The following is a 24,784-nucleotide window of genomic DNA, read 5'->3' on the forward strand; positions in this document are numbered from 1 at the left end:
AGGGTGGGATGCTGGGAGGACTAAACAGCTCCAAATATTGAACAAAGTAAGTCAGCACTGTGAGCAATTGTTGTGAGTCAATGTTGAATCCTTGCCAAAGGTGCCTTTTACAAATAAAATTTAGCACTAATTTATCAATGGGTTAGTTCAAAACATGATGTAAAGCACTCAGTACATAATGAACCTATCTGGATCGAAAGAAAATGCTTCTAACAACTTTATTATAAATAAATACTATGTCTAAGTGGACCAAATCAATGTAAGGGTAGTGCTGTGTTTATCGACTGACAATTTCCTACTTTCCTTATTACCTGTAGCTGGCAGAGAGGATTTTGTTAATTTTTTTTTCCATTTTTTTTACTTAACAAAACTATCAGCATGTGTTCTTTACTCGTTGCTGTGCTCCCTGCTGCTCTCCAGCCATCATCTGGTGGCACAAAAGCAACCCAACCCTCCCCCAGTTCTCTTCTGCGTGCCACACTCTGCTTCTGGCAGACAGGGCATTTTGTGGATCACTGTCCCCCACGACGAAGGTAATCCATCTGCTGTGCCGCCCGGAGCTGATCCTGGGGGAAAGGCCACCCGAGTTCCACCAGGGATTCTGTTCTGTGGCCTCCAAGCCAAGAGCAGCTGGGTTCTCCAGCTTTCCCCAGAGTAACCCCTGCTTTCTGTGTACATCTGCTGCAGGCCGGTGCATCTTCAGGCTCGGGAGTAGTTTGGTTTGGTTTTTTCCCCTTTGACCCGATGTCAATAGTGCCACGGGCAGTACTGACCGTGCCGTACCCCAAGATCCCGGGGGTGCCGCTGCACCCGCTCCGTGTCCCGCAGCCCGGCCTCTCACAGCGGTGCTGCCGGGGGTGGTGAGGCAGCCGGGTCTCCGCGGGCGGACAGGTCCCGGGGCGGCTCTGAGGGTGCGGGGCCCGCCCGGTGCCCGTGGCGGGCTGGGCGCTGAGGGCGGGCGCGGCGCGGCCCCTCCCCGGGGCGGTGCCGGGACCAGCGGTGGCGGCGGAGCGGGGCCATGGTGAAGATCGGCGTCCAGCAGCCGCCCGCGGCGCTCAAGCCGGACAAGGAGAAGGAGAAGGCGGCGGGGGGCGATGGGGTGGCGGGCGCCGTGCTGCTGCCCCCGGGCGCCGTGAGTGGAGCGGGGGCGAGGGGCGGCGGGAGACGAGGGATGCGGGTGGTGTGGTGCTGCTTCGGACAGGCACCGGCAGAAGTGTCCGGCTTTACCGACGGCTTCGGGGGCTTGGTGGGCGCCCGAAGTTGAGAGGAGCGGGGAGGGGATGGGGCAGGGTAGCGGCGCCGTGGTGCGAGCAGCCGTCCCTGGGCACGGGAGTGAATGTCCAGCGCACTCTGTGGCAGCAGAACTCATCCCTTTGGGCGGTTTAGCCTGCGGGAATGTAATTTCGGTTTGGATGGGTTTCAAAACCCAGCATCTCTGAAGGCTTTGTTGGTACGGGGAAGAGGCAAGAGGAGGAAAGCAGATGGTGCTGGAGCAAGATGGGAAGCAAAGGGCTAAGAGCACAGAGCTCTAGATGCTTTGCAGATGGGAATTGACACGGTGATGTGGAGTTGATCTGCTGGCTTCAGGTGATGGGTAGGAGAGGGGAACCAGTGCTCATGCCTGCATGATTGGGATCCCTTCAGGCACAAGGGGAAGGTACTGGACCATCCGTAGCAGATGCAGAACGTGGGCTGGGGCTGGGCAGAGCTGTGTGGGTCGCTCCCGGACTGTGGGAGCCGTGGCCAGGCGTTGTCGGGCAATGCCTCTCTCGAGCACGGACAGTGAACCAGGCAGGAGTTGGGCGTTTCTGAAGTCTCTGGTGCTGGAGAACCCCAGTTGCCTGCCCTGCTGCGAGGGTGGACGTGCTGGGTGGATTCCACACCGTGTATTGTGAGGCTGTCGTCCTGATCTGGGCCTGACCCACAGCATCGACTCTGCCTTGTTACAGCACTCCCGTTTCAGAGGAGTCCTAAATGGCATTTCTGTATTCCTCGCACATCCCTAGGCTGTGCATGTGGTCTGATCATTTACTGAACCCTAGTCTCTCTCTGACTCAAAAAACAATATGGGAGCTGTAGTTTCGCTCTGTTCCTGCAGCAGTGCAGAGTGTTTCTCCTCGTGTGCCTCACCAAACAAGTGGGAATTGCTCTGGAGAAGTGCTTTACAGCAGGGGCTTCAGGAGACTGCTCTGTTGTGCAGAGTTCAGGGAGTCACTTAGACCATGATGATCTCTCCCATCACACACGATGTGCTCAGCTCTTGGCTGTGCTGCCAGGGTCTCGCTGTGCTCAGTCTATCATGGTTGCATCTGTTATTCTCACACCAAGGAGCTCTGCAGAGACCTGGGGGAACGTGGCTGCTGGTGATTTCCAGTGATTTTCTGACTGTATTTCCTAATTACAAACTAAGGTGCTGGTTTTCTTCCTGCCTCTGATGTCCAACCCTGGAAGCTGACTATCACACTGGACTTCCAGCTCATCCTGCCATTAAACTTTCCACATAAACAGCTTTCCACAGCCAGAAACTCAGTTCTTCTGTTGATCCTACATGAGTTCAGGCAGGATCCATCTATTTCTCATGAGTGCTGTGAGAAAAGCAGTTTAAAAAGTAATAAAGTAACAGAAGCTTGTTTCTATCATTAGTGCTGCCAGATCCCAGCAATCAAAATTATTCTGATTCAGGTCCTGCCAGATGTATGGAATTGGCTTAGGTAGGAAATAATAAATTTTGGGGATTTTATGTTGCCTTGGGCCTTGACTCTTGGGAGGCACGGTGGTGTTCTTTTAAGCCCACCTCTGTGAGCTACAAAGGAACCTAGAAACATGAATTTAGAACAAAGACTCCTCAGCAGTCTCTTGATTCCAGCAGACAGACATGTAAGAACATCAACATAAGACCCATGAAATAAGGGCAGGAGTGGGTAACAGTGAGTCTGTGCAGTGTGAGGATGTCCAGGGAGCAGCACATCCACTGACATCAGGTGGCCACTTCCTGATGATGTTTTTCAGACTGTGACAGTGGATTCTTTGGTGTGCTTGGGCTTAGCTGGACCGTTACCTTTGTAAAACACCCGGCTTGTGGTGTTGGTCTTTCTGTAGCCAGCCTTTCTTGCCATACTCCTGCTCCTGTTGCCAATAATTTCCATCTGTGTGTGTCTTTCTCTAGCTGCCTCACAGCAAAATGGCATTGGTGACATGCAAACAAGCTGCTCTGCATTCCTTTCCTCTTTGATCTCATAACTTCAATCCCAGTGATAGGAGCCAGAGCTGGGAAATGATTCAGCGGCCGCTTCTGCAGCCTGGGAATTTTGGCAGGTGCTCGGTGAATGCAAAGATGCAGCAGGCAGGAAGATGTCTGTAATGCTAATGTGTCCTGAAAAGTAGTAGGTAGAGGAGTCGTGACAGCAAGCTTGCATGTGCTGAACCGTGTTTCTCCCCTGTACAGCTTGGCTTGAATAGGGAAGAATATGCAGTTTAAACTCCTGTCAGAAAAATCCACGTAATTTTGAGACTGTTGCAAGACTTTAAGATATTATAGAAGAAACAGTCGGAACTGTGGCCTACAGGAACTGTGCCTTCAGCCTTGAGCAGAAGGCAGCTTGAGGTTATGCAGCCAGTAAAATAATCCATTGTGTTCGTTGGAAAATATTATTTCAGACGCAAAATAGTATTCAGTAAGTTTTAATTGAACTTCCTATTTGCAGTCCAAAATGGAAATAAATACATAGGCTGTGTCTTTAACTGCTCTGGGAAGTATGCTCCTTGTGCTTGTGGTGGATGTTGAAATCCACAGGAACCAAATAAAACTGATGGCTGGAGCTCTCTAGTCAAAATGTGTGTCAGTTTTTTGTTTGTTTTTTTTTTTATCCCTTGTGCACCCCTCTAATAATGCTCATTATTTGGCAGAGACCGTGCAAGAGCCAGAGGAGAAGGGGTTTCATGAAAATCTTCTGCCTCACCTGGTGTAGATGAAAGCCCTGGAGGGCAGAGGCACCTCTCAGCCCTCTCTCTGTCCAGAGTGGGCTTTGGCTGCCCCACTGGCCTGGCCGAGGGCTGTGTCCGGCACCCGGTGCTGCTGGCTGGGGGAAATGGTGCCCCACAGGCAGCACTGCAGAACAGGCTGGTGTCTGGGGGGACAGGGGGGTTTGCAGGCAGTGGGAGCACACCTGTGTGATCCAGGGGCTGCTTTCACAGGAGCCTGTTGTCCTGCCTCTGGGAAAGCACTGCTCATGCAGTCCTGTTTGTCTCTGGAAGGATGAGTGTCAAAGGCAGGGCAGTGTTTGCTCAGGTCTGGCTGGTGGGAGAGAAGGGCTTTACGGCCCAAGCAGGACTGGGAGAGCTCTCTCCATATCCACAGGCCTGGTGAACCTGCTGGAAACACCTTGGCAGTGCCTCACAGCGCCGGGGGCTGCGAGGGGCTTTCCAGGGTGCACACAATGGTGTCTGCAGATTGTGACCGATGCTTTGCTCTTGGTTGGTTGCAGTAATACCAGGCTTTGATTTGATGTCTTTCATCCCATCTGCCTTCCCAAAGTCTTGACAAGACTCGGTGGTCTTTGGATCACAGCCTTCCTGGTTGTATGGAGAAGTTTCCCACAAGGAGCTGCTTGCTGCCTGGCACTGGATCCATCCAACCCTTCTGTGTCTGGGTGGTCTCTCTGTAGCTGCACCTCAGCACCTCTGTCTGCTGGGTGCCTCAGCTCCTGGCTGACAGCTGAGCTGTCCCAGCCTCCTCTGTGTTGCCCCAGCTCCCACACCCAGTGTGGTTGCCCTGCTTGGCAGAAATAGCAGGGCAAAGCCTGGAAACCCATGGGGAGCATGTTCCCTGAGGATGCCTCTGGTGCTCAGGAAGCTCTGTTCCCTGTGACTGCCCATCTCCCCAGTGAGGAGTAGGTCTCCTGTGGATGTGGAGCTCTTAAGCAGGCAGATAGTGCCTCAGTGTTGGGGCTGGTGCTGTGTCCCTGCTCCCCTGCCTTTCCTGATGCTCAGCCGGCCATGGTGAGCTGGGAATGCTTTGCATTTGCCTGAGCAAGTCCAAGAGGATCAACTCATCAGGTCTTCGTGGTGGCAGCAGAACAGCAATGCCACTTTTGGCTCCCAGGGGTTTGGTGCACCTTGAGCAGTGATGCTCCAGAGCTGGGGTCCAGCTCATCGGGCAGGTGGAGGAGCAGTGGCTCTTTGGGCACATAAAGCAGAGTCACACCAACCTGTGGACGCTGCTGTGCCAGTGCAGTGTTGGGTTTTGTGAGTGACTTCTTTGCAGAATGTTGTGAGGTGGGAGACAGATGGCGAGGGAAGGGGCTGTGAGGAAGAGTCTTTTTAAAAGAGGCTTTTTCACAAAACAAGCTGTAAATTCAGAGAGAAGAAGGAAAAGCTTGCTGGCAGCAGTGTGGATTGATTGTGCTCATTGACATGTTTGCAGGCTTGAGGCTCTCGAGCTGTGGGGGTTCTCACCATATTGAGGCTTAGGGAGCTGAATATGGCAGATCCAAATTTTGAGAAGCAGCCTCCTGTAACAGAAGGTTATTCCTGGTCTTTGCCCAACCCTCCTATAACCATGTGGGCTGAAATGGTAATTTCTTTTTGTGGCCTGTATGGAGTTGTCAGCTTAAAGAGAAGCACTGTCATTTGGTTTTGGTTCTCTGTGGTTTGGGGATGCCTTGGAAGCAGAGGAAAAGGTCTGCATTGGGAAAAAAAAGGTCTCTGCAGGAGACATCTCTGCAGACCCTTGCAGGATCTGCTCTAGTGAAATACTAGACTTCAGTGTCTTACTGGACTCCGGACATGAATATTTGATATTCCAGCTGAGCATGACAAAGGATCTGACTAACACTGGCAGAGGGATTAGGACAGAGAATATCTATTCCAAGCAGAAGCGTTATAAATGCAACTGAATTTTGAAACATCTAGCTGTCTTTCACCAAAGAGATGTAGACTGAAGAGCTGGAGACAGAGGAACTAGAAATAGCTGTCCAGAGGTTTGTGTTCTCCCAAAGGTGGGGGAGAGCTGGAGCCAGCCCAGCTTTGCATGGAGAAGCTCTTCATGTGGGAAGAACCTGTTGCGTTTACCTGCTTTGGGCACAGCAGTTTTGGTGAGCTTTTTTTTGGCAAAACACAGAAAACCAAGAAATACCTTTAAAAAGAAGAGTTTCAAAGGGTACAAATGAAGCAAAAGTAAGTATGGGGCAGAAGCCCAGAAGAAGAGAGCTGCATCCAGCAGAGCACTGCAGCCAGGTCTGGAGAGATGGAGGATGAGGTGTCCCCATGTGCCGCTCTGCAGTTCCTGATTTTGTGCTGCCAAATGTTTGCTCATTACCAGATTTACAGGAGATGGAAAAGGCATCTTCACTTGTAGGTGTGCATTTTCTTCCCAAGTGATGTGTGAGAACCTAGGAATGTTTGGGTTTTTTTTTAATGCCAGTGTTACCATTTGAAGGAGGACAGTGTGAGGGTGCTGTTTTTTTTCAGTCATCTCTCTGCACTTGCTTTTCAGAGTTGTCTTTCTTAGTGCTATGTCCTACCTTTGAAGTCAGTTTGAACAACAAAGAGAAGGGTAAATTTGCCTCCTCTCTCTTGCTGTTGTTAAACTAGACACCTTTTCTTTGTGGTGAATTTTCAAGTGTAGGATTGAGTGTCAGAGTTTTGCTATGCTGTTGCTGGGAGAAGAGATAATAGCTGTCAGTGTTCCAGAAGGGAGCAGTGACTTCATTTTATGGTGTGACACTGTGCAAGTCCTGATTTTCAAGGAAGGAGCAAATGCTGTGACCTGAAGTCTGGTTCCTTGAAGATGACTGAACTTGCCCTCCAGGAGTTGCTGGACTCTGCCCCTCTGCTCGGAGTGATCAGTGCAGGTTTCTGGCTGGAACTGTCCCTCTTGTCTGCAGAACCAGCACAAGGCAGGACCTTGGGTGTTCTTGGGCATCTTGAGCACCGCTGTGTCGTTTCTTCCAGCTTTTTGGGAATCAGTCACGTCTAGAGGAAGAGTGAGGAGGGACCATGCTAGCTTCATTTGCCATAGCCAGATCAGCAGTGCTTGGCTTGCTCTTGGTGAGATCCAGAATGGCTGATTTGACCACCTCTGTTTGCCTTGACTATGCCAGCTCTGAGGTGGGTGCTGTGATTTTACATTTTACACACCCAAAAGCTCTCCAGACATGGAGTTTCTGGGGGAAGCAGCGTGAGAGCCCAGTGGAAATGTCCAGATGAGTCCTGGGCCCAGCTGTTGCTCTGCTCTGGGGCTTCATTAGCGTCCAAAGGCATCACTAGAGGTAAAAAACTTCAGGTGAAATCGTGTGAAACCTTTTGATGTGTCTTTTCTCTGTCACATTTTCCGCTTTCAAATGTGTTGCCACAGCACCCAATCCTTCACACCTCTTGCGAAATCAGCCTCTAGCTCCCTTGGCTTGTGCCCAGGGCCACTTGCATGGGTTGTTAGGTGGGTTTGTTTTACGTGGGAGCAGTTGTACAATTGCAGTCTGGGAAAAGGGGAGCGTGTCCTGAGGGACAGCTCAGCACTTTGGTGGTGACCCAGGCTCATGGTTTGCTTCCTCCAAGCCCTGCATGATGGTGGAAGCAAACAAACTAGTTTTGGTAGCAGCTTCTCTTCCCTTCACCTGGGAGGAGAAGGAGGGCTCAGCTACACCAAGAGCAAGCTGAAAGCTGTTGCCATTTCCTTACTTCAGTTTTGCAGTATTCTTGAATATTTTTGGCATTTGTGAGAGGTCTTTTAAGGAGTCAGGTGTCTGCCCTCCTGCATATGTCTTTACCTTTGAGTCAAGGCTCTCTTTAAATTTGCCAACCTCTCAGTTTAAGAGCTTTCCCTATTTCCAGAGCAGCTGCTCTGCTTCGATCCTGCTTGAGCTGCCTTTTGCCTTTCATCGCTCTAGAGAGGTTTTGAGACACAGTGCCAAAGCTTAACCTCCATTCTTCTCCTGGCGAAGATTTCCATTCTTTTAATACCACCTCCCACTTCAGGGAGTCTTTTGTAAAAAGACCTTAAACAACCTATGGCCTTCACATGGCTGTGCTGGCTCCTTCCCTCTCCCAGGTGAGGTCTGCCCAGGTGCTCCAGGGCCTTTTAGCTGTGGTGTTGGAGCTGCTCCATGGCAGGGACTGATTTTCCCCATCATTGCAGTGAGTGGCCTGGAAATCAGGCTGTGTTTATCAGAATCAGTATTTTGGCAGTCAGGCTGTTAAATGCCCAGGTTGGGATATTTTTTTGCCACTTTGTCACAGCTGTTTATGTTCTCTCTGCCGGCCTCTCTGTTCAACATGATGCTCGGGGACTTCAGCGGTGAGTGTGGTAAGAACAGTCTTGTTTTTACCCGGGGCTTTGTTGGCTCTGCTAATGCTCTGAATGGTTGTACTCCTGGGAAAAGGAGAGGGAGGCTGGAATCATTCCAGCTGGAAGTTGTTGTGCCTCTGCCAAAAAAAAACAAAACAAAACAAAAAATATGGAAATTAATTCTTCACCCCTCTGCAAAGAGGGAGGAGAAACAGCCCCTTAGTTCCATCAAGGGATGAAAAAAGGAGAAAAGAGGGGGATCTATATCTCTCTTGCTGATGAGGGAGAAGGAAAATATGATCACTGAGTGCTTAGGAGCTCCCACATGCTAAGCTGCATTTTTAACATCCTGCTGTCTTTGTCATATAGCAACAACGCTGGGGGTTTTAATTAGCCAGTGGTTGTTTTTGATATTCTAATTTCCAGCACTGTGAAGTGACTCCTGAGGCAGATGGCTTTGTTACTAGTCACATGCTGTGGTGTCACTCAAAGGTGTGATTAGATTAATTTATTGCAACTTTTTTGCCTTCAGCTGTGATAGTCTCTTAATTACCGGCTTAGGGTAAGGTTAGGGTTAGGGTTAGGCTTGCTTTTTGGGTTTCTTTTTGCTTCCAGGCATCTTTGAGTCCAAAAGTCATCAGTTGTGTTCTCTGTGGAAATGCTGTCGGCTGGCCAGTGCAAGCACTGCTCAAGGACTGTGAGCAGGGACTTTGGTTGCCTTGGAAACTGTGTGCCATATATATATATATATATATATATGTGTGTGTGTGTGTGTGTGTGTGTTTTCCTCTCTGTCTATTCATGCACATGTTCCCTTTTCTAACCTAGAGCATCAGCAATTCCCTTCAGCCTGGAAGGTCTCTCCTTCCATGTGTGGGTTCCTTGAGAGGCCTCTCATTGCCAGTGCAGAGCTTTGACCCCTCTCAGCCAGGGCAGTTGCTTAGGCAGTCTTCCCCCACGGGCTCACCTGGTATTCTCATTTTGCTTCCTGTCCTCTCTCCAAGCATAACTGCTCTTCGGGACAGGACTCATTTTTTTGTTCATCTGGCACAGGAGCCTTCTTTGGAGTGTCGGGGGTGCTTTGAAGGATGCCAGGATGCCTTTGCTGTGATATTTTAGCTCTCTGTTCCACTCCTTCTTCTTGTCTTCCTTTGCCTTTTTCAAACTGTGTGTAGTCTCTCACCTCCCTTCTACAGAGCTTGGCAGGTTCTCCAGTCTGGAGCCTGCCTGCCCACTCAGCTCGCTCTGGCCATCCTTGGGGGCTCTCCACCACTGAGCTCCCCTGTGTTGGAATTCCTGAGTACAGACATAGTTGTCTTTGCGAGGCAGCTCTGGATTTCTTCACCTTAAAGTTTATCCCACAAACTCTGCAGTGCTTCTCCTGGAGCAGGGAGCAGCAGTGAGTGCCCAGCACCTCGGGCAGTAGGGGTGCTGGTAGTGGTGTGGACGGATGGGGGCTTTGCTTCACAAGGAGAAAGAGCAGGCTCTTGGTACAAGCATGGGGGTCACTTTCGCAGGAGGGAACACTCAAAGCTAAACCATCACATCAGAGGAGAGTTCAGGTCCTTCCAGGACCTACGGTAAGTGGCAGCACTGCAGTTCTCCAGCAATCAGCTGTGGGCTTTTTCCACTTGAAGTAAGTGGAGGTGCCACTATTGCAAGTCCTTGTGTTTTGTAAAGCAGTTACTGATTTTGCTGTGAATATGGGACTTGATGTGCTGGAGGTAGCGACCTTGACCTGATATTTTTTCTTTCCCCATAGTCCATATTGGCCTTTGACTACCAGAAATGAGTGAACAGCAAGGTAAGTTAGATTGTTCTCATGAGGGTTTCTTAAATTTGGAGCCTGCGTCCTTTGAGGAAGCCATGGCAGTGTTTGCAGCTATGTCAGTGCATCAAACATTGAGAACTCAGGTTGCTGCTCCCTTGAACAGTGTCCCAGAGAGCAATGACATATTTTAGATGGCACTGCTCTCCAAACTGCATCCCTTTGCATTGCATTTCTCTCCTTACTTGTCAGTCACCAAAATCACATCTACTATTTTTAGTCACCCCACGCTTCTTTTCCTGTTGGAGGTGTATATTTAGACACTTGCCAATCTCTGTCCTCAGTTTGTCAGGCCCTGCTACACCTAAAATTAAAGATTTCAAACCTGTGTGTTTCAGAAATGCAGGAAACAGGGTTTGTGGAGGACTCATCTGTTTCTAAAGCTGCAGAAGCAGAAAAGGGCCATGAGCGGAGCCCATCTCTGCCAAGGCAATGTGTGACTTGGGAAGGGATCGAGGCGTGACATGACACTTTTAATTTTCTCACTTCTGTCATCTTTAGCAAGACATGGGTGATGAAGGAGCAATAATGTCACATTTCTATTTTTATAACCTTCTCCTGTATTAATGAGAAATTCCAAAGGCAGCATCTCACCAGGTATGGTTCTTGTGAACAGCTCCTCCAGTGCTGTGTCCAAAGGCTCAGTGCTGTGAAGTTGGGGGGTTGGCACAGCCACAGGTGCCTGGGAGGTTTCCCTGCTCTTACTCACTGTGGCCTTTGAACTTGATTTCCAAACCTTGGACCAGACATTGTGTGCAGACAGGTTTCTGTCCCCCACCCCCTTGTAGGAGAACTGTTCTTAACCATTTAGTACCAAACAGGGATAACAGGACACCAGCCGTTTTAATCATGTCCTCAGCAAGACCTGAAATTCCAAAGAAAATCCACAAAGACTGAATTAGGGTTTTTCCCCACCCCTCAGGCTACTTTCAAGCTTCCTCTACCCCATGGTCTGTATCATGCCTCCATCCTTTCCCATCTGGGTATTTGCTGCCTGTACTCTGTTCCTGTGCTGGCCCCGTGAGCTGGCAGGGCACTGAGTCATAGTGAAGAGCCTGTTTTATCCGAGGAAAGGAATTCCTTTTTATATTCCAATATCCTGTCTGCTGCGGGCGCTGGGCTAAATGCCTGACAGCAATCAGAGTCAGCATGTCTGGGAGCTCAGGCTTCTGTGTGGAGCTGCCTCTGACTCGTCCCAGCGGAATGAAGGATTAGCAGGATAATGCCAGGCAAAAAACCAAGATGTGCAGGTGCTTTTTGTGACAGGTGGGTGTTTTTTCCCCCGTTGTCCATGCAGGGGAAGAGCAGCTGTGGCTTCCCCTTGGGTTGCAGAGCATAAGGAACTCTACCCATTGCCTTTTCTGAAATGGTCACCTGGAAAAGGAGCTGGCCCAGCCCTCTCTGTAGGGTCAGCAAAGTGGCACTGCCAAGAAAAATGGAGCAAAGAAGGGATCACTGTGTGGAAAGGCAGTGGGATGCTCTGCAGAGCTGGGGGTGTATCTGTCTATCCACCCCACATGCACATCTGTAGTGCCTGGACCATGGACATACTGCTCTTCTGCCACTGCTGTTGCTTTTCCTTCTGTTCTTTCATGGAGAAACAAATAAATGTTTGTTCTCTGCTCCACCCAGGGAGGGGAGGAAGGGCCTTATGTTCATTTTTGTGTAAAATATATCCAACTCTTGGAATACTGTGTTTAAAACAATGAAAAGAGGAAAGCCCATTTACTCAGCTGAAATACCTGTCCCTGCCTCTGCCCAGAGACCCCAACCTTTCTTGTTCCTCTTGGCCAAAAAAAACCCAAGCTCGATCAAGGCAGAAAATTAATGGGATGGCTTGTTGCAAGCAGTGTGTCTGGTTAATGAATTTTCTGGAATACTGTTAAATACCTGGTGAATGTACAGCGGTTTTGTGTGTTAATATTTTGATTTTTGTTCTTTGGAAATGCACGCCTTGAGGGCATGGACTGCTCTTCAGGAAAATCCTGCTCCCCTTGCTGGGGAGCCAGGCATTCCTAGGCAAGCAGAGATGGAAATCAGCTGTGATGGCTTTTCTGGTTTTTAGAGTACCCTGTTTGTAAACAATTCTACTGCAGGGAGTGGGTGCCCTATGGGAAAGGAGGTGTGTAGTGGCATGACCAGGGCAGCAGCCTGTGCAACAAGCTCCTTGGGTTTTTCCAGGCTGCTGCAGATTGGTTATCCTGGGTGAAGAGCTGTTAGAGCAGGCTGTGCACTGCTCCATCCGTGGGCTCTCAGTGCTGGGGATGCCTCCAGCCCCAGGCCAAGGTGCAGACTGATGTACCTGCTTTTAAATTGTCATTTATTCACAGTGATAAAGGCTGGTGGCCTTTCCATCTGCTGGGCTGGGAGATGGAGACACACATTTTTAGTCAGGTTTTCCAGGTGATTTTTATTCAGTATTTTGTAGGCCTGTGTCAACTGTTCCCCTTGGCCTGGCTGTCTCAATTTTTAGCCTCACTGCCTAAATTGCTGCTCCATCAGAATGGTTGCTGTTGATTTTTTTCTTTCCTCCCTCAGAATCTGGGGGTTTGTTTAATAACTTCTTCCAGAGAAAAGCTCTGCTTTGCTTCTCCCACCTTCTCCCACAATGCAGAGCTCTGGCATTATTCCTGAAGCCAGGAATGTTTTGTAGGGAGCAGAACCTGTCTTTGGAAGTGAGAGGTGGGATGTCTCATGGTGTCTTTGGTTATGCAAAGAAGACAGAGCTGCCCTAGCAAGTAGCAAACCATTGTGGGCTTATTTCCCCTCTGTACTATTATTCAAACACAGCTTTTCTCTTAGTGGGAGTATTTTTTTTTTGCCTTTTGAGTTGCTGTGTCCTCACAAAGCCTCTCTCCAAGCCCTCCCTGGAGTGAGCGCTGGCAGCCCAGCGCAGGAGCAGCGGTGCATTAACCGCCACAGCAACCTGGCACCCTTCGGATATGGCTCACTTGCAGAGCATGAAACATTTTCTCAGCCTTGCTTCAGTCAGGAGATCTTCTTCTTCCTCTTCACCCTCACCATCTGCACTCTTTCTGTGATGACAAGTGTCTGGGGAAAGCTGTTTTTGTGAAACACTTGATATCCAGCATGACTTTCTTGTCCTAGTGGTTCATGTCAGAGAGCCTTTAAACCTCCCCTAGTAATATGATTTTTTGTTTCTTTTTTTCTGTTCTTTGTGGCTTGTCAGAGTTGCTACCCATTGTCTACAGGAGGAGAGAAAAAATGTGATATTTTTCAGCTTGCTCATCCCTTTATTTGCTGGAGGAGCAGCAGCAAACTGATTGCAGTGATCCTTCAGTGCAGGGAGCTGGAAGTGAATCCAGTTGCTGTGGGTCTTTCAGCAGCTGGGATGAAGGAGAAATAAATGTAGGTTAATTTCTCCTGGAGGTGTGTTGGAATTGTAGCTCCCCCAAAGCAATTTGGTCTTGTCAGTTATCAGGCTGAATGTGGCTAGGAATAAAAAAGTCAGTATCTGGAGGTGTCCCCGTTGGCTGGGAGTAGAGCAGGTGGGAGAGGGGCTGCAGGCTCCTGGCTCTGCCCCTGCTCCTGCGTCTCAGTGGAGCTCAGGTGCAGGGCAGGAACAGAGAATCCCCACCTGGCAGGGTCCCCATGGGGGCCTCAGTGATGCTGGGGTGTCCCAGTCTGGGACAGGAATGATGCTTCCAAGCCTGGCACTGATCTGCTGCTCTCACAAGGGCTGCTCCATGGTAGGGAAAGGGGAAAGAGGTGTTTGCTGCCAGCTGGGCTGGGCAGAGCTGGTATGATGCCACCAGAGAGTGGCAGGGGCGCAGGGGCCTGTCCTGTTGGGGCTTCAGCACTGGCAGCACCCTGTGGGTGTTGGCTACGTTATTCTGGAGAAACATCTCTTCCTTTAAGAAGTGAGGAACCTTAGAAATGAGAGGCTGATGTTTGCTTTTCAGTCTGTTGCTCCCGTTCGTAGCAGTCTCCAAGAGGCTGTGAAGAGTGTCTGTAGTCAAACACATCAGATCACAAACTGCACAGAGGGAGTTAATCTGCAAGAGCTGTCCCTGGTGCCTCTTCCCCTGCCTGCTCAGCTGAGGGCAGCTTTCAGCTCTTCTGTGTGGAAACTGGGGCATCTCTGAACACCAGCTTCTTTCATCTGCTTCTGAAAGGCCTTACATCATTCTGCTTAACATTTGAAGGGTTATTTTGGTAATAAAAACAAGAGCATCATAGGTTGGAATGAGCTGTCTCCAGGAGGTAACCCTGCCTTTGCACTGCCCTCTGTTTTCAGGGCTGTGACAAGGTGAGCTGGCTACTGTCTGTATAGAGTGGGCAGCACTCTGAAGAGGACAGGTCTGTTTTCTTTTGATGCTCTGTCCATTTTCCTGGGAGCTGTGCTGCAATGTGCTTGAAAATGAAGTTGAGATCAGCGCATCTGTTTGTGTCAGCTCACCCCAGCAGGGCCAGGAGGTACCAGTAATTCCCGTCACAAACATTTCCAATGAGAAATTCCACTGTGAGTGGCAGCATTTCAACTAAAAAAAAATGACTATAAATACATAAATGCTGTTACATTCAGTAGCCAGGAACTAAGAGTTCCTGATTTTATTTTTTATTTTTGGTCAGTCTTTACCTCCCACCAAAACAAAGCTTGTCTTTGTTCTGAACAATTGGTGGGAAGCTGATGATAAATATGTCTGTGTATGTTCACACAAACACACACACACACTTCTTTTCAATATATATAAATATATAGGTATATAATGTATATAGTTTATGTATCTGGGGTAAGGGAGGCAAAATGCACAAGTGTTTTACTGTTGCCGGGTGTGAAGTAGCTTTGCAGGGCAGTGCCTGCCCTGTTCATTGCACAATACAACCTCTTTGGATGGGACAGCAGGTTGCTGGTGCCCCGGAGCACCCTTGGAGGGGACAGCAGGTTGCTGGTGCCCCGGAGCAGCAGCTGACAGTCTGTGGTTCTGTCCCCAGGAGGAGCCGCTCCCCGCGGCGCAGGGCCGCCGCTCGTCGCTCAGCGGGGTGTGCTACCTGACCATGGGGCTGCTCGTGCTGCTGCTGGGGCTGGTCTTTGCATCGATGTACGTCTACAGATACTTCTTCATCACCCAGGTAGGAGTGACTTGGGAAGCACTTCTGGCTCCATCAGCCCCAGCAGCCAGACCATCTTTGAGAGAGGTGCTGTTGATTTTTGTTGCCCTGCACTGTGCTACCTCAGGAGCCAGGTTGCTGGGTACTGCAGATGAGGCATTTCTTAAATGGTAGGCTCAGGCTGACCTCCATTCCCAATGCCAGGAAGGGCCTTCCAGAAACCCTCCCCTTCCCTTTTGGCTTTGTTTTGCTTTCTTTTCAACTGCATAAAAATATCCTGCCAGTTGGACCTTTAAAACCCCACATCACTTCTGTCTGGGGTACAGCAGTCTGAAAGCACAGCTTGTGAGGGGAGAGCAAGAGAACAGGGGAGTACAGGCAAGGGAACAGCTTTTTGCAGTAGGTTTTGTAGGCTCTAGCACAGAAAATTGCTGTAGGTGTGACAAAAATAGGTGCTGCTATTAATAAAGCAAGCAGAGAAGTAAGAACTAAGTGGGAGATGATGTAGAAAGTGAGCCCTCAACCTCCATTAAATTCAGCACCTTTTCTTCTACATAGTCTTTGCAGAGCCTGGCCTGGCCTGGCCAAGGCACTGGGCTGGCAGCTCTGTAGAGGGTCAGAACACAGGGAATGAGACAGGGCAGAGCTGCTTTTTGAGGAGGAAACTGCTGAGCTCCGGCTTGCTGAGTGTTTAGCCAAGAAACCCCAGAGCACTGATTTGCACTGGAGCCCTCGTTGTGCTGTGGAGTGGCTATTAGTGAATGAGTTCTCCCAGAACTGCTGCTGCCTTCATCTCTGCAGACAGCACTTATCCACTCAGCAAAAGAGTCTTTTATATACTCCTTTTCTCCCTAAATTTCCTTACTGTCAAATTAATTTGCAGTCTTTGTTTCAAGAAATCATCAGTGCTTTATTACCTGTTCTCATTTACACCTGATCTGAAAACGCTGTGACAACCCCAGGGCTGCTCCCCCCTCACATACAGCCCTGTCCCAGGTGAGGGTACCTGTCCCTGGGCTTTTGATGGAGGCACTTCCCTAGGAGAAGCAGCTCTGGCCTCGAGGGAGGCCCTGGCAGTGACACCTCCCAGGTTGTTCAGAGAACAGCAGCTCCTGTTTTGCTATGAGTGAATCCAATTTGTTTTGCTGCATTTGCCTCTCCAAGGTACAAGGGCCTCTAGAAATGATTCTCTGCTCGGCCCAAGCTTCTATGCCTCCTAGAAAATACGCAGCTTTTTCTTTGCCTCCTGTAGAAAAATGCAGTTACTGGAAGCCATGGCTATGGAGGGATGGTAACAACCTGGTGAGTAAATATAAGAGATTGGAGGCAGTCAGTTTGCCTTTCTGAATTACTCCTCATGAAAGCTGAAAGGGAATTCTTTATTGCCTTTGGACCTGGCTAGCATGAAGTGAGATGTGATCATTTCACAAGGGTAGTCTGCACTAGGTTCACCAAGAATGTTTTCTGGTAAAAAGCTTGATCTTAAAATATCTTTGAGCATCAGATGAGTGTTTTACCCAGCAGGGCTACACTCCTGTCCATGTTTGCTGTAGCTGTTGGGGGGGTTGTGTTGTACCCCTGCCTGGATCTGTCCCCACAGCTGCCCCGTGAGAGTGTGTTCCACTGCGGTGTCCTGTACGAAGACTCGCTGTACTCGCCCTTCAAAGGGCAGCTGGAGCTGCACGAAGATGTCAAGATCTACATTGAAGAGAACTACGAGCAAATCAATGTCCCAGTGCCCCAGTTTGGAGGGAGCGACCCTGCGGACATCATCCATGATTTCCAGCGAGTAAGGAGCTCCTGGGGCCAGTGGGGGCAAGCATGGGGCTGAGCTGGCTGCAGCAGCTCATGGCCTAGCACTGTCACTGTTACATGATCTATTCCTGAGCTGTCCTCCTGCCCAAGGCCCTCTCTGGGTTTTTCCAACCTTCTCTGCTTTCTTGGTAGGGAGGTTTGTTTAACGCAGTGTCCTGTCTTCCCTGAATTCCCTCTTCTCACCCATTTTCACAGTCAGAGTTCATTACAGAGGGTTCAGCTGTGTCATTCCTGTGCTTGGCATGCAGGGTCTGACAGCGTATCACGACATAACGCTGGACAAGTGCTACGTCATCGAGCTCAACACCACCATCGTGATGCCTCCTCGCAACCTGTGGGAGCTACTGGTCAACGTGAAGGTACAGCTGCAGCTCTGCTTTTTCTGCATGCTTTCCTTGAGTTGGCTTCTGGGTGCCAGCTGGCAGCTCCTAGGAAATCAAAAGTGCTGTGTCTGGGGAAGTGAGCCTTGGCCCTGAGTGAAGGCTTCAGCAGGTTTAGCTGAAGTATTGATTGTGCAGACAGCACAGTAACGCTGGCATGATGAGCAGCCTGACCAGGGAGACACAGAGAAGCAGCAGGTTCCTTCCCTCTGGTGTTTACTGATTGTAGGAATCAAGAGAAAAAAAAAAAAAAAATTCCTTCCTTTCCCTCTCCTGTGTTTTGCACTGTGGTTTGCCAATTGCAGAGCTCTCAGTGTCCCTTGGGGAGGAACAGGCCTTCAACACTCACCTTTTTGGGGGGAATCTGTGCTGCTCTCCCTTCTGGGCTGCAGCACCAGGCTTGGGCTCATGCAGTTATGTTCACAGCCAGCATTAATTTGGTTTAGTACCAGCGATTTTGTTCAGTTCAGAAGCCTGTGCTGCTGAAAGCAGCCATCTTAAAATGGAATACTATTTAATCTTCACAGCAGGAAAAAAGCACAGGATTTTTCAGACTGCAAAAGGTCTGTCTCAGTCTTCTGCAGGTAAATCAAGGCACTGAGCCTGGGTCTTTTATCACTCCTGTGAGGGTCTGTTCAAAAGAAAGGGGGGAAAAAAGACAATCTAATTCTTACTCTTTCTTAAATTCTCTTTGCTCGCTTCCTGCTATGTGCAGTCTGGTGAACTTTGCAGTGTGAGTTCAGAGACAAACAGTTATCCCTGGAGAGAGCCTGATCTCCAGTCCCTGTCAGACTCCCAGTTTGTTTCCTTGCAGTCCTCACAATTTCATGCACTGTGACTATCTGGCAAATGTGCTGGGAACCCCGCTGGGGTACAACACGCATTTACTTACAACTCGCTCCAGACCTGTCACAGCTTCTGACCCTCGCAGGTGACCAGTCCCTGGGGCAGAGGGAGATGGAAAAGGCAGGATTGCACAAGCTGAGAGAAAACAACTGAGAGATTGGGAATACTGGGCACATCCTAAAATAACAGATATAAACTCACAGTCAGTAAAAATTATGCATTATCATTGAATTTAAAAAGGTGATAACAATACAATTAAAATGGTCTTATGTGCTTGAAGAGCCCAAAGCAGATATGAGTTTAAATAACCTCCTGATTATTGAGATGGTTCCGTAGTGTCCAGTCTGTCTCTGGAGGCTTTAACCTATACCTTAGAGACATTGTTTTAAAGTGGTTCGCTTGGGTTTGGGCTCAGAAAAAGTTTTTCACCACAAGGATAGTGGAGCAATGGAACAGGGTGCCCAGGAAGGTTGTGCTGCCTCCTTGAAATTCTTGAAGGTTTTCAAGACCAGATGGGATAAAGTCCTGAGGTCCCTCCCCAGATGAATTAGCTGTGATCCTACAGGCCTATGATCTTCATGGCCACATTTGGGAGGGATGGCCTTGCTGGTCAGGCAGAAAGCTCAAGTTTATTCCCGATGCAGGGAGGATCTTTATAACCTTATGACCTGCCCTGATGCTCAAAAGTGCTGCCTTTTGGATGCTGGGTGAGCTTTGTTGGTCCTTGGACTTGGAGACTTTTGCCTTCTCTGCGTCTCTGAATGCAGTCAAGTCCCTAATGAATGAGACTAATTCCCAGCAGAAGGTTTAGTTTTGGACCTGTTCAGTGACTGCAGTCCTGTTTCTAGAATCAAATCACAGTCCAGCAATTAACACCAGTGGTGTGCTCCAGCAGACTGGGGCAGCACAGGGAGTTGGGGAACGTCCTTTGCTCTTTCCTCCTGGCCAGCCTGATGCCAGGGTGCCCCTTTGCAGAGTGGCTGCCACATGCCCTGTGCCTGCTTCTTTCAGGCTTTATTCTGCACAGGTGTGACAGTTCAGTGACCAGGGCTGCATCAGTGTCTGACATAAAAGGATGGAGGGATGCTCCCCCCATGCAGCAGCAGGAGATTGGAGGTGGCCCAGTTAAATGATGGATGATCCACATCTCTTGCAGAACACAAGATGCTCAGAGCTTTAGCTTGCTGAAAGTTCTTGGCAGAGACTTGAAGGTACTGTCCTTGTTGCACAGTACTGCCATGGAGGAGTGGTGATTCCCCTTTCACCTGTCACAGCTATTTCAGTCTGAGACAGTGAAGAAACCCCCTCCCTCTGAATTATTATAATTTTGAAATTAAGGGGCTCCTAGGCAAAGATATAGGAATAGGAATAACAGTTCTTTACTAGGAAAATTAAAAATACAAATGCAATAGTACAAAAAAACCAACAGTCACAGAGTCACAATAGGATCTGACACCCTGTGTGTCAGGGTGGTGGCAGCAGTGCCATTCCATGGTGGCTCAGCCCTCCTGCAGTGCCAGCTGTGGCTCTGCTGGAGCAGGATCCTGGACAAGGCTGGAGTTTTTCTCTGAAGCTCCAGGGCTGCTGGAGATGGGCCTGGGCATTCTCAGGGAATGCAGTGGGGCAGAAAGCTGCTCCTCTGGGAATGCTGTGGGGAAGAAAGCTGCTCCTCTGGGAATGCAGTGGGGCAGAAAGCTGCTCCTCTGGGAATGCAGTGGGCAAAGGCTGCTGTGGTGTTCCCAGGTCAGATTGTATCCAGGTAGGAATACTTGGCTCCTCCCCTGGGCAGAGCCTCTCCCCATGGGATGATGGAATTTTCTCAGCCATGCAGGGACACGCACTGGCCATGGACAGCAGAGATCTCCTGGAGGGAGGATTGGCTGTGGGAGAGATAAAGAAAACTGCCCAGTGAACAGCAGAGAACTGCCCCAGCTCTGACAGATGGCAAAAGAATACACACCCAGCTACACCTTTCAACTTGAGACAGTTATGCTTTTACTTGGCCCCAGGGTCTGACAGTTCTTTTATTTCTCTGACTCTACTTAAGGAAAAGGGACCAGAGGTGATTCTTTGCTTCATGATCTAATTAGCATCTACTCACAAGTGCACCCTGGCCTAGGCTGCACTTGTTACACAGCTGTTTGTTGCTACAATGGTGTCCAAACATGAAAGATGTCCTGAGCACCTGGAAATGAACTTGCAGAGAGACTCCAGTGCTGAGCTGAACTTTTTACCGCAGGGGAAGATATGACCTCCATCTTTGGGGGGCACACAGGAACCTCATTTTTCCATCCTCTGGTAGCTTTCTGCCGTGACACCTCACCCATCACCCTGGCCATCATAGTGGCCTCTACCCCAACAGTAGGGATGTCACTGCCTCAGACGTTCCTGGGGCAATGAAGGTGTGTGGAGAACTCAGTTCTCTGAATGTGGTACCCATGACCCATATCTAGTCCCCATTCCTGTGGGCACTAAGGGAAGGACATTATTGTGGCTCTGCTGAATGGACCAGAGAGGAGAGGGGAATGTTGGAATCTGAGCTGGGCTGGTAGTTTTGGGTTTTGTCTTTCGAAGTAAATGTAGAGTGCACATTTCAGTGGAGTTCCTGGAATTTTGGTTAAGCTTTTATTTCTCTCCAGATGGTTTTGTTGTACTCTCAGAGTTACAGTTTTGGGCATCCTGCTCTAAAATTTGGGTCAGTTTATAACAGGGTTGATCCTACACTGACATCACCCCTTATGTCAACATTCCATTTTTGGATCTAATCTGTTTTGTGTGCACTGTGCTAGTAGCAAGGGACAGTTTCTTGCAAGGACAAGGACATATGTTAACTGGCCTCAGTAAGTGGAGCTTGAGCCTCAGCAGGGAATGAATTTTCCATTTGGTTGTTCTGTGTGAAACAGTTGCATTCAGGGATGAGATCATGGCAGTGTTTGTGCCTTATTTCAGTGGAAACTGTCGTTTCAGAAAGGGACATACCTGCCTCAGACGTACATAATCCAGGAGGAGATGATCGCCACGGAGCACGTCAGTGACATGGAGCAGCTGGGCTCCTTCATCTACCGCCTGTGCAGCGGCAAGGAGACGTACCGGCTGCGGCGGCGCAGCGCCCGCCGGCGTGAGAGCCTGTCCCTGCTCCTCACCCTGCATCACAGCCCTGCCCTGCTCCTCATCCCACATCATAGCCCTGCCCTGCCCCATCCTCCTCACCCCATATCACAGTCCTGCCCCATCCTCCTCACCCCACATCACAGCCCTGTCCCTTGTTCCTCACTGCACGTCACAGCCCCGCTGTAGCTGGTACAGCAATGCTGGACTCTTCATGACCAGCGTGGGGTTTCCCTCTGGGGGGTTTGCCTTGAGGCGTCTCCCATCCAGTTAATCTAAACCCAACTTCAGGATGCTGCTGCAAATGGGTGCTGACTGCTGTGTTTGTGTCATCCATCAGCCTGATACAAATCCTGCAAAAATGATTGCAGGAGCCAGCAATTCATTTATACGTGGGCTCCTGGGGCTGAACTAATAGCAGTGCTGTTGGGAACTGTTTGGAAAATTTCCCTAATGAAGGCACCCGATTCAGTAGCAGCTATTCAGAGCAGATTAGATCTGCAAATTGCCTTTAATTAAGTTCATAATAGTATGGAAAGTGTTGTGAAGAGGGAACACTGGACTGTGTAAAAATGATTTCATGGAAATTAGCAGTATGTACCTTATATTGAAATGGTAACATTGCTGCAATATACTCTTTAATACCAGTATTTGTATTAATTTGCTTTTAAGGTATGCTTAAAGGCTCACCTGGAACATGGACCTACAGTCAGTGGGGTTTGGATCTCTGTGGAAGCTGCAGGGCACAGAGGTCCCCACGGCTGTAGCTGATGGTGCTTTCCCAGTGGGAGCTGCACTGACGTGGAGGAGCTGCTGGCACACATTGGTTGTTGCTCCCATGGAGCCCTGGCATGGTCCATTGTCACTGGGGCACCATGGGTTTGCTGTAAGGGGGGAGGAACTGCCAGCAGAGCTGCCCAGAGATGAGGACCTGCATTTGGAGGGCATGGGGAAGTGTTACCCAGGGGGAAGCACTACCCCAGGCTGGGGACGCAGCAGGAACAGGCACGCAGGGATACGGACAGGTGTTTTAAACACTTCTTGGCTGCATCCAGGGCTGTGCTCTGTACCAGCCTGTGACTTCTGCTGGTTTCTCGAGGCTTTCTGGTCCCTGAGATAACACTGAGATGCTGTCAGGTGGAATCAGCTGTTGCCAGGTGACTCCTTCAGCCCATAGCAGCTCTTACTGCAGGACTATATCCTGGAGAAGATTGTTAATTCTTCCAAAGACCAGATAATGCTGCTTTCCATATGGGCTATGTTGTCCCCCCATTTCAGTGTTCAGAAGTTGCATCTCATCTGCTTTCCTTCCCCTCCTTGCTTTGGTTCTTACAGATTTGTTGATTCACCTCTCTCCTCTCTTTAAATCACTTCTAGGTGTCAGTCGACGCGAGGCTGGAAACTGTCATCGCATTCGTCACTTTGAAAACACTTTTGTGGTCGAAACTGTTATCTGCCAAAAGTCATGAAGCCACTCTCCAGATGTAACCTTCCTTGGCTTTGCTTGCACACACATGCTCTCAGCCCTCTCTTTAGATATGGTAATCTGGCTACTTTTTATACTCCCCCCAGCTTGTGCAGCTCTAACCTCTGGGGTCCTTTGTGGCCCTTTCTTCCCTTCTACCTACCCAAGACATTGGCTGGGCTTAAATTTACACAGTGCTCAAAGATAACTGGGGGTAGATGCAGCTTCCTCCACACTCCAGTATGGAAATCTCTTTTGGAAGCAGGTTTGGGTAGAAGGGATAGCTGAGAAATAGGAATGCTGGAAATAAGTGCTCTTTTCCTGGCTGAGCAATTTCAGGCTGGGATATTGCTCTGAGGCTGCCATGGCACTGGGACAGAGGGTGTATGCACAAGAGGAGGATTTCCATTTCGGGGCTGATATAATGACCTGAACCAGGTGCATTTAGGAAAGGAATAGTTGTGAGGCTACAGACAGGACAGTTTGAGAGCTCAGCAGAGGGAAGGTGGTGTCAGCAGCAGAACTTGTAGTTACTGGCAAGTGAAGAAGCAGGTTTTCCAAGTCTTTTAACAGTGTGTATTCTTGTGTAACTCCTCCAGTGAAAGCTGTTTTGATAGTAATCACTGTAATCCAGCTGTGTATCACATTATCTGCAGGTACCAGTGGAGTACAGATACTGATATAAGGCAAGATTCAGCTGATCAATGTACTTCAGAGAAATTGTTTGAACAAAACTGAATTTCTATTGATCATCAGATAGAAGAATTGCAGAGTAATTAAATATTCTTCCCTCTGTTCCATAAATGTAGTTAAAACTAATTAGGTTCTTGAAATGCAGGCAGTTTTTTGGCTTGAAAGAATGGGGTGAGTTTCAACTTGGCACATTCTTGTTAATTGGTTTCCAGCAAATCTGGACCTGTTCACCATCTGTTGAAATGAGCTTGTTGTTTTGGAAGAGGAAGGATAAAGTAAATGCAAGTACAATCATTAACTCAGCAGAACCAAAATGCAAAGTTAATATATTTTAAACTTCTGAGTGTTAATTTTATGAGTTAATTATGTGAAAACAAAACAGGATCTCAGGATGGTCATGTAATGCAATAGGAATTAGTATGCCATTAGAGGCTGAGTATTTATTATTTTATATAAACATAGCTATAAATATTAATTTCTGTCAAATAGAGGAGGACACTTTGGTTTCATTCTGCTTTAAGCTTGATGTAAAATGAAGAATTATATGCACTTCTTGCAGGTTGGTGTGGAAAGTTTCCCACTGCCAGATGGGTATTTACTTTTCAAGCAATGTGTTTTCTAGGCAATAACTTGCTGCTAGTCCCAGCCTTTAATTGCCAAGAAGATGACAAGAAGTGGGTCAGAGAATTGGTTCACTTAATGGAAGTAACTGTTAAATTTAAGCCCTGCATTTCTGTTCATTTCTAGAAGCCTGAGCCTGCACTCAGGTGACCATACAGGCCTCTTGCCCTCCCCTCTGGTTCTGCATGATGTAACTGGTCATTGGATATGCTAACTGTGCAGTCCCGCAGCTGTAAGGACAAACCTTGGTTCTTTGGGGTCAGCTCATGTGCTCACTGTTCCATAGGATGAGAATTGCAGTTGTAGAAAGAAAACATAAGATGCTTTGTATATTTTGTCTGGTGGGAATCTTACTTCTTAGGAAAAACCCATGGGATAATAAAGTCTTTTACCTCTGATCTGTGAAGTGTGTGTTTGTCTGGAATGGGAAGCACATGCCCTCCACAAAGCTGATGGGAGGCAGCAGCTGGAGGGTCCATCCCAGTGGGATGGAGGAGCTGGGCAGTGGGAGGATGCTGCAGTGGGGAGGCCCTTCCCAAGGTGATGGGAGAGCTGTGGGGATGTGGCTGACCCGCTGGGGAGCTGCCCATGCCTGCAGGCTCTGGAGGGCTCTTCCCATCTCCCATCCCTGGGGCACCCAAGGGCAGCCTGTGTGGGGAAGCTGCCCAGCT

General features: G+C 49.0%; 1 protein-coding gene across 1 annotated transcript; it reads left to right on the top strand.

Moving 5' to 3' along the window:
• Window positions 1–983: 983 nt before the first annotated feature.
• ITM2C (integral membrane protein 2C) lies at window positions 984–24,511 on the top strand. Its single transcript, XM_053951839.1, has 6 exons — window positions 984–1,132; window positions 15,069–15,206; window positions 16,786–16,974; window positions 17,249–17,359; window positions 21,194–21,344; window positions 22,712–24,511. Exons 1-6 carry the CDS (start codon window positions 1,019–1,021, stop codon window positions 22,801–22,803), a joined length of 795 nt encoding a protein of 264 aa, XP_053807814.1. The 5' UTR covers window positions 984–1,018; the 3' UTR covers window positions 22,804–24,511.
• Window positions 24,512–24,784: the final 273 nt, after the last annotated feature.

The sequence above is a fragment of the Vidua chalybeata genome, chromosome 10 (assembly GCF_026979565.1).
Source record: "Vidua chalybeata isolate OUT-0048 chromosome 10, bVidCha1 merged haplotype, whole genome shotgun sequence".
In the NCBI taxonomy this organism is placed as follows: Eukaryota; Metazoa; Chordata; class Aves; order Passeriformes; family Viduidae; genus Vidua; species Vidua chalybeata.